Here is a 10,205-nt window from a genome sequence, read left to right on the forward strand (position 1 = left end):
GTCTCCTTAAGGTCAACATCAGCAACCAATCAATTAGACAAAAAGGAAACGACAACCAATCACCCCATTGTTTTCAAACCGAAGACATGCCCCTTGACTGAGGTCCATTCTGGACAATTAATCAAAATGACCTAAATGTCCTCATCTTCAATTCATTTGTTTAATTATTCTTAATTTACTCAATCTTATCTTCAATCTATCGTTCTCAACCTCTTACAAAAATTCTTCATTTTTCTACCAAAAATTCTTATTTTTTTTCCCCTCAGGGTTTGAAGATTGAAGGAGATAGAAATAATCTTGGGATTGGAGACAGGGGTTAATAAAAAATTATCGTAAAGGTTCAAAGTGATGAATTTTTGAGAGAAAAATCAAAGGTTTCCGCTATATGTTGATGGCGAGGGTACTTAAATCATATTTTATTAATCTCCAGGAAAAGACTGAAGTCAAGGGGTATCTCAAATATTCACTAAAAGTCATAGGGACCCTTGACCGGTTGACCCTAAGCATGAAATGTTATTGGATGACCAGCATATCAAAGTATTATATGCCGTGAAGATTATAAATCAATCATCATTTGTCCACGTGGCAAGCTTATATAGGAGCATGGCTAACCATTCAATAGGTCCCATTCTTAAGATCCGTTACACCTAAATAGACAACCATTGGGATCCAATGATTTCTACTTGGACAAGCGAGCTTCTTTTTTTTTTTTTTTTTTTTTTTTCTTAATGTCTCGGATTGAAAATTCTCTATCTTTATGGGTTTTTCCTTTTTATTTTTTTTACGTCCACAGAGCATCAAATACAATAAAGAACCAAAAGCTTTGATAAATCTTATAAGTTTGTTGTTTATCATCAATTCAACATTGTTGATTGACAATAAAAAAATTTGGTTCATAGAAAAGTCAATATAAGATTTCATAGAATCCTAAATCAATCAATCACACATACTCACATATATTGATAGTATCCCCAATTTACAAAATTACTTTTATTAGGTTTCGTGCAATTGATCATTTAGATTCTGTAAAATCCTGAATTGACTTTTCTATAAACAAAAATTCTCTCATATTCAAATTTAATAAAATTATAAGATAGTTAAATGAATTCAAAATGAGAGAGAGAATAACAGTTTAACATGGCACACTCAATCGACTCTCCTAATATGTCATTTTCGAGAATTGTTGATTTGTACGTCTCAAGATACAAAATTGCACTTTTCAATAAAATGTGTATCCCAAGGGAATCGTGTATCCATGATGCTACTGTACAAATCTAGAAATTATAAAATATTAGAGGAAAGAAAGTGAGGTAATCATGATGCTTCATCACTATTCTTTTAAAAAGAAAAAGAATATATATATGAATAAAACCATTTCAATTAACTATTTGAGAAAGAAGGGCGCTTTTATAAAAAAAAAAAAAAAAAAAACAATGTGAAAAATGTCCATCCTAATTAGGATGTTATTTATATCATACCAAAAGAGGAAAAAAAAAAAAAAAAGATTTGAAACTCCCAAAAGGAGGAGGAAAAAGTGGGTAGTTGTAAATAGTTTACCAATAATTAACTAACTTTTGATTTCTTCATCGACCACTCTCTTATTGTCGTAATCAATTTTTTCAGAGCTTGAAGTACTAACTTTAAACCCTAATCTAAGAACTTCTTTAGAGAAGAAAAAATTTGGAAATTAATGGTGATCAGGATCAAAATAGAATGGCCATCCACACCTAGATGACATAATTAATTTCTTGTTTCAAAAATGGATAAATTTGATGTCAAGATCCATGTTGAATTTGATTAAATCCAAACAAATTCGATGGACCTTAGCGTTGAATTTATCATTTTTTTCATATAATGTTTATGAGGTCTGATTCGATCAGATCCAAACTTGTTCCAATTATTATGGGATATGATTTGAATTCAATTGTCATGGCATGATAATAATCCAATTTGATAACTTATTAAATCAAACAAATCAAGTCAGACGCTTATAGGATTGGTTATAGAACAAAAATCCAATCCGAACCCAATTTATTTACAGGCCTAGTGCCGATGTTTTGGCTAATGGGATTAGTTATATGGGGCAACCCTACATTAGGCTCAATTTAGTCAAACTATATTTCTTCACTTATCACAATAAAAGTCAAACTATATTCTAGGTCAAAGTGTAGAAATAAAGTATGGTAGTTGGCGGTAGAGATGCTGTCTAGACTTTGAAGGGCGCGTTTGATGCATCAACCATTAATTGCCGACAATCTGATATCTTGTTTACAACTAGATGTACTCACGTGAGATGCGTGTGATGTGAGTTAAGACTTGAGAGAAGTGTTTGTAACCTCCCTTTTGGTAGTCCCTATGTTCAAACCGTTTGATCTCACACTTGTTACATATCAATCATTTTTTATTTTCGAATAGGCCTTAATGTGATATCTATCAAAAAGGCTCTAATGATTAAGTTAATTTACAGGAATTAATTAACTTAAATCTTAATTTAATTGATTTTTTTTATTTTGTTACGCTCCTCTCATGACTATTCCCTGATCTTTGGGATCCATAATTATTCATTGGCACACTCAATCGACTCTTCCTGACGTGACAAGTTCAAGAACCATAGATCTATATACATCTCAGGATACATATTTTAATGGGGACATGCAATTTTGTATTCCGAGACCTACAGATCTAAAGTTCCTGAGCTTGTCATGTCAAGAAAGTCAATTGAGTGTGCCACGTGGGATAGTCAAATTATCACAATTCTTATTCATTTTGCATATTCGTATCGTCAATGACAAACTTATATAGTCTCTCCGACTGCTTAATTGTTTCGATTAAATGGAATTTTCAGACTACTCGCTCAATTGATTCGGGTTTCATCGTTTTCGAGTTTAAAAAAAAAAATAGGTTAGAACTAATATAGTTTCCAATGAACCACATAAACTTTCCATTTCAAGGAAATAGAAACTCTATCACACAAATCTTAGTCCAATATTCCTCACCAAAGATATAAAAGAAAGAAAGAAATGGTCAAGTACTAGTTTGACAAGCAACCCATGAAACATCAATTTTTAAAGATAATATAGATATTAGGTAACCAGAAAGTTGCTTTTAATTCAACAATCGGCTTTAAAATGGACTTAGTACAGAGACATCTCTTCAATTAATTAAAAGATTACATGAAGGTAAAAAAAACCATAAACCTCAGTTTCTTCTCTTTTTTCAAAGATCTGAGGTCTTAATTGGATCGACCCTTCTTATTTCATAGAATATTAATCTCTTTAGCTATAATCCTACTAAAACTATATCTTTTACTAATGTTTCTTCAATCTCTTCTTCAAAATAGTACACTTATAATTTAAATCGAGAGAATTCGTTTCGATTTTCGCAGCAAATTCACTCTATAATTCGACCAAGTAATGTTCATGTCCACAGTGGCTCCCATACGGAACTCATATTGGTTTCGTCAAAGAGACCATCGGTGGTCTGAAAATTGTGAGGATTGTTCATGAAATTGTCGAAAGAAGATTGTTGGGAAAATGGTTGTGGAGATTGCGACATTTCCATGCAAATTAAGGCCACAAGTTCTGCTTGTTGGTGTTGCATGTTGACGAGCTCGGCTTGAGCCTTGGCCAATTGTGTTTGGAGCTCACTCACTTGTTTATGAAGTTGGCAAATTGTCCCGGCACAACCGTACACTGGGTCTCTAATCCTAGCGTTCGCCTCGTAAACCATGCTACTCACTGCATCAACCCTTTGAGACTCTGGAAGCTCCTATAATCATGAAAAAATAATTGTATAAGTCGAAATAAGCAAATTTGAATGTATTTGTTTCTAATTATAAAGAAAAAAAAATATGTTAATATATCTCAAACAAAATGTATGGTTGAGATGGGTTGCCTTCCCATCTCAACCATACATTTGACTGGCAACTTTAAATTATGATTTGAGGTTGAAAAGTCCTATTCTAATATTACCAAAGAATTTGACTCCAGCATGTTTAGTTGCAATCCATTCAGTAAATGAGGTGTCTATAGTTGTCCTTTAATGTTTTATTTAAGTAAATAAAGAAAATTCTAATTTTCAATAGTGTTGAACACTTTATGTCGAACACGACGAGATGGAAAAAGATTTTAGAGATTCACTTTCTCCATCTCATTTGTTTTCTTCTTGGCAATGGCGTTCGACCTAAGAAAAGTCTTTAAAGTAATTAGTAAGCCAAAGCGTGTCATATTATTCAACTCAAAAACATGTTACAATATCTTCATTAGTGAAGATGGGTTTCGAGTTTGATTCACCATTTTGTGATTCTAGTATGTTCAAGAGGGAATAAACTCAACTTCAAGAAATCAAGTTTCTTCCCAAGTCCCACACCTTCAACCACAATACATCAATTATAAATTATAAATCATAAATAACACAACACAAGTGAGTTGATCATTACCTGTAACATCTTAATAATATTGCTCGCGCCAAACACTCTATGAGCAGTTGTAAACTTTAAAGGCTCGTTTGGAGGAAAATATGGTGCCAAAACACATTTTTCAACACATCTTCGACGAAGAATCTTGCACGCGGCACAAGGGCTAACAACAATAGGAGTAGGAGTCGGAGTCGGAACATGAGTGGAAGGAAGAGACGATTGAGGCGAATAAGACAGAGTAGAGGAAGTAGTGGAGGTGGTGGTGGTGTTGGTTGTGGTGTCACTTGAACCCATTTTAGCCAAAAGAGGATGGAAAAAGTGGAAAAGTATTAGAAAGAATGAGAAAGCAAGGAAGGTTGATGGGCTCCTTTAAGACACCAAGAGTTATATAAATAGAGAGGCGAAGCCCGGGAAGTGAGTGGTATGATGACGTCATTATTAGGGGTAAATGACGTCAGAGTTGAAAAACTCCTTGTGACGTGGCTGTGGCGATTAATCTTCAAAAGAGGTTCGTTAGGTTTGGGATTTTTTGGCGTTTTATTTAAAATGTCTTTGAAAGAAAATTGTCATTTGGACTTTTTTTCTCCCACTTATTTGGACTCTTAACGGTTCATTTTTTCATTTTTTTAAGAAAATATTCAATGGAACCCATTAGAATTACGTGGAAAAAAAAAAAGATAATTTTTTTTTAATATATATAATTATTTGGAGTGATTTTTCAATTAGAGGTCCCCCAACTATACAAATATAGAAAATTATCATTCGACTTTCTCCCACATTTGTTTGGAGTACTCTTAACGTTCCATATTTTCAACTTAGAAATCAATGGAACCATTAGAATTAGATGGAAAAAGGAAATTTACTTCTTAGAGTAGAGATGATTTTTCAATTATGGGTGTCTCCAACTTGATAATCTATAAGATCAAGTCGTCTCGTAAATCTTTTTCTTTGGACATATTTTTCTAACCTCAAATGAATGGATAACTAAGGTGAGATGAAAAACACAGGCTTTCTAGAGATCACTATTTTTTTTTCTTATAGGAATTCATAGAGATGCCTTTTCATCTCAGTTGTATATTAGGTGCTTTTACTTCAAAAATCTTTTGAAGCCATAGTTTTTGTCTAATGGGAAAATGTCACAAATTTAATGAGATACCCATAGACAAGGGCGAAGCTAGTAAGGAAACATAGGGGGCAATTGCCCCTACTTAACTTTTTTGGGTATTTTAGATACCTTTAAATTTGAGATACCCTTACATTTTAAATTACTGACATGTCCTATTTGACCCTGTTGTCCCCACATTTTCCTCCAATTTTTGCCCTCTCCCCCTCCACTTAATTATAAGTTTGCCCCCACTAAAAGAAAATTCTGACTCCACCCTTGCCCATTGAATTTAAATTCGACATTTGGCTCAAATAAAGTTGATAATTGATTTATCGATGATGATGATAATGAGAAAATTATATATTAAAAGGGGATGGGGAGTATTTATAGTACAAGAATAAGAAATCTATAACACGACATATTTTATCATCTTAAGAAGGAAAAATTGTCTTTGTCAATAATATCTAATCCCATTGACCATGGATATTTCTTAATCTTGGAAAGCCTATTTAGTGTCCGCTTGAATGTTATAGGAGCTTAACATTTTTTGCAATGACAAGCTTCTAAGCTTATCTCTTTCAAGATTCAACTTAGTTGTGTTTGTGTAATTTTCTCTGATAGAAAAAGGTGTTTCTATTATAGAGCGATGTATTTGCAACTAAATTTGAAGCTTTTTAGAGTAACTCCAACTGCGAGTTTTAAAAATTGCCTTCAAATTGACATCTTCTTCAAAATAAAGGCTCATTTTCTACTCCAACCGGCTGGTTTCACCTTCAAATAACTATTCATTACTTTAAAACAATATTCAAAAACGTTAAAAAAAATTAAAAAATGTAAAATACAAAGAGTGTTGCTATTGGCACTCCAACTTTTAATTATTATACTCCAACTTAAACGTATTGCACCCCAACATCTTAAATTATTTATCACACCTCAATTAAAAATTAACACTCTCCAAAACTTACTTATATATTAATTATCTTAATTTATTTATATAAGTAAGAAAATCTTGCAGAATTGGTGGTTCACTAACGAACATAATTTGTGACAAATTTCCATCTAGCTTGGTAGTTAATTGATGATTTAGTTAAAATTTTAAAATACTAAATAAAAAGACTTTAAAATTTGTAAGAGATAAAAGTGGTATTTAAATCATGTTACATGAAAGAGAATGCTAAAATTGACATTTATACCCACAAAAAAAAAAAAAAAAAAAAAGCACAATAGGATTTATTAAAAAAAAAAAGGTTGAATAGTGATAAAGGTGGAGTTTTAAATATTCTCTCTCCCCTTCAAATATAAAATAATGAATAGTGATTTGATGGTCTTTTCCTCAAAATTAAAGGACGGTCAGAGTTTGATTCGGTTGCCCAAGCCTTCATATATATTTGGAGTTTTATGAGACAGTTGGAGTTGCTCTTATGATCTTTAAAGTTCGAAGGACTTCCCTCATCAATAGATCAATGAAAGAGAGATTTATTTGAAAAAAATTGAAAACCCTCAGATCGAAGAGATTCAAATCATTTTGAACTATCATCACTGAAGACCTTTTTTGTACATTTGTCACTAAATCGTTGACTGTTGAATGATGCAATCCAAAATATGTTGCATATAACCATTTGTAATTATTTTACTTGTTTGGCAGCAATTCTTTTAGAATTAATCCAATTATTAAATTAGACGAAATCAACTCTCTAATAGTTTAATTAGAATGAATTATGATATAAAAAAGATAATTTATATTACCACATTGACATTTTTTATAACATGACAATTAATAAAGCTAACTTATATTACACCAAAATATAAATGCATACCAAATATCTCTTATTCTTCTTCATCGAAGTGTTTTTTTAACGATGATGGGGTGTTCGAAACTATAAGCCTGATTAGCAAGGATAAGGCAACCGGCCTCTTAGAACACCATATCTCACTCAAATTTTCGAGGGAAGGTGTTAGCCACTATGACTAATACCCATTCCTTCTTTGAAGATTTTATGAAAGAAATAAAAAGGGTGATGAGAGAGAGAGAGATTGTAGAAGTACATTTTTTCTCGTTAATGGATTTCATGAAACCTTAAGAGAAGATTTTACTATCAAAGGAGTATAGAGATAAGGAGAATGAGAAGATGAGAGAGGTGGGTTTTTCAATGGTGGACATTTTTGAAATCCTAGATGAGACGTACCATAGAAAAAAGGAGAAAGCAACAGAGAGAAATCGTATAGGTTGATTTTCGACGATGGTGTTGGGTCGATCTTCAAGTGGTATGGTTGAGAATCAAGATTCCACACGAACAAGATTTGCGACATCATGTGTTAGTGCCCCATTTTCAATTGTTGGTTCTAAAGGCCCCATGCTCGAGAGAATCACTTTTTATCTCCTCTCTAAATATAGAATGATGATTTCCTGACGCCTCCCTTTGACACATGTTTCATACTTTTTCTGATGTGGCATGTTTTAGAACCATATATTCTTTTTCTTAGGATACACAATTGCACATGTTTTTAGGGATGTATGGTTGTGTTATCGCGAGGGAAAAATCTATAATTCTTGTCCATGCCACATCAGGGGGTGTTGGAAAATGACGACTCCTAAATATATTATCTGTTTCTTCCTCTCTAATTTTAGGTTTCGACAAGAAGACATTAGGTGTGATGGTGGAAAATAAAAAAACTTGATGTGTTGTAATACAAAGTTAGTGTGCCAATATAAATTCTCAACTCAAATGTCTTAAAAAAAACTCGTTTGTTCTGCCGATTTTTTTGGCGAGGAAAATGTACTTGTTGCCACCACTGAGACAGGACAAGATTCCTACCACCATAATGAGGTGGCGATTAATTGAAAGCGACTCCAGTCCAAGAGTTAGTATTACCAAGGAGTATTGGACCAATGGTGGGCCATGGTTGGGTGAAGAGCCGGTCAGCTCGTTCTGCACATGAAAATGAAACCTCCCTCTCCAAACTCTAACATTAAAGATTGTGATTTGTGACTTAGCGACCACCAAAATCTATATTTTTCTTCAAAGAAATCTCGCCTCATTTTCCTCATCTTAGAAAAAATGGGTCGCTTTGATAGTAAGTATTATCATGGAGTAGTGGTGGAAGTAGTTGGACAACATTATTCTTCTTTATCAACCCAAGTCTTGTATACGTGTGGACTTCTATACTTTAAAATAATTCTTAATTCTATTGTTCTTTTTTTTTTAACTACTCAAAGGGTTCCCTCAATTATTCATCAATCATTTAAAAAAAATTAATTATTGGGAATCTATCAGTGGATAAGATCGTACTTGAAACCCAATTCAATACTTCTTGGTGTGGATACAAGATTGTACTCGAGATAGAAATATAATATACATGAGTACATCTTGAAAGTAAAAAAAAAAAGAACTGATCGTCGGAGAAGGATTACTTCTACAGATGTATAACAATGGAATGAAGATCAAAACCCAAGACTAGGTCGTTGTGGCAAGAATGAGGAATCCAAAGAATAGAGAATTTCTGTATTCTTTATATATTGTTCTTTTAAATCTCTTCTCTTTCTATAGATTGATGTTGATCAATATAAAAGGGTTTTTTAACCTTTCCAATATGCAACGTTCTACCAGTAATGAAAGTAAATTTGTTAAACTAGGCATCAACCTAACCCAATTTTAACAGATAGAAATTTGTGATAATCCATTGGTTCGATTCTAGATCATCAAGTATGACCTAATTAGTACTTAAAATGGATCGGATATGAGTGTGTCCATATCCATATCATTTTTTTTTTATATATCCAAATTCATATTCAGATCTGAATTCGACTCGGATCATATTAGTTAAGACCATATCCGAATCATTTTATTTTTATTAAAAACATATCCGGGATTCAATCCGATCGAATTTAATGATTGGGGTTGGTTGGGTTGGATAATGTTCAATATTTTAAAATGACTTTAAACAAAACTGATAAAATATAACTAAATTGTGATTTGAACTCAAGATCTCTTTATTTTGAAGAGAGACATTGATCACTATACCCAACCGTTGTTGGAAGATGACTTAAAAAATGATTGATGGAAGATGGAATAAAAAATATAATAATATATCATTTGGATCTTGACGGATATAGGAATGAAATCATATCCAATTCAGCTTAAGGGACATCAATCCATATCTGAACCATTTTTTAATTCAAATATACTTGATGAAACCAAACCTACTAAATTCAGATAACTCAGATTTCGAATAAAATCCATACCATTTTAAGCTTTAGGCCCAATAAAACCTATCTGATTAAATGTGTGAAATTTTATAAATCATATGATACAAAATAAGTGAAGATTATTTATATTTTTTTATATCAAATCAAATTTGATCTATTCCGAAACCAATCTAATTGTTATCAGATAAGTTTTGATTCTTAATAATGAGATTTGATAAATAAATAAATCACAGTCAAACAATCCAAGTGTTTTTTTCAAATAAGCTATAAATTTGATCTAATCCTTGTCGGATTATCAAAAATTTTCAACTCATTAGATTTGGGTCAAATTAGGGCCTAACAATGTTCAACTCTACCTGGCCCACTACCTGCTCTATTGTGTATAATTAAATGTATATATGATTTTGAAATAAAATAAAATAAATAAATAAAGGTATCATGAATTAACAAATTTAATCTCTTGTGTAGCCATATTT

The 10,205-nt window shown here is 32.2% G+C and overlaps 1 protein-coding gene across 1 annotated transcript; it reads right to left on the reverse strand.

Moving 5' to 3' along the window:
• Positions 1-3,084: 3,084 nt before the first annotated feature.
• Positions 3,085-4,782, reverse strand: LOC147395384 (LOB domain-containing protein 1-like). The gene is made up of 2 exons (XM_086452214.1): positions 4,439-4,782; positions 3,085-3,768 (listed from the first exon to the last, which is right to left on the reverse strand). Exons 1-2 carry the CDS (start codon positions 4,709-4,711, stop codon positions 3,418-3,420), a joined length of 624 nt encoding a protein of 207 aa, XP_086308340.1. The 5' UTR covers positions 4,712-4,782; the 3' UTR covers positions 3,085-3,417.
• Between the last annotated feature and the right edge of the window lie 5,423 nt (positions 4,783-10,205).

Source organism: Akebia trifoliata, chromosome 8, assembly GCF_017979445.1.
Source record: "Akebia trifoliata isolate Shusen 1 chromosome 8, ASM1797944v1, whole genome shotgun sequence".
Lineage (NCBI taxonomy): Eukaryota > Viridiplantae > Streptophyta > Magnoliopsida > Ranunculales > Lardizabalaceae > Akebia > Akebia trifoliata.

Bases quoted from the DNA above. Each gene is read 5' to 3' on its own strand.
- LOC147395384 (XM_086452214.1), bottom strand. From the start codon at position 4,711: ATGGGTTCAAGTGACACCACAACCAACACCACCACCACCTCCACTACT. The intron at 3,769-4,438 runs GTAATGATCAAC...TCATGATTATAG, and splicing joins ATATTATTAAGATGTTACAG to GAGCTTCCAGAGTCTCAAAG.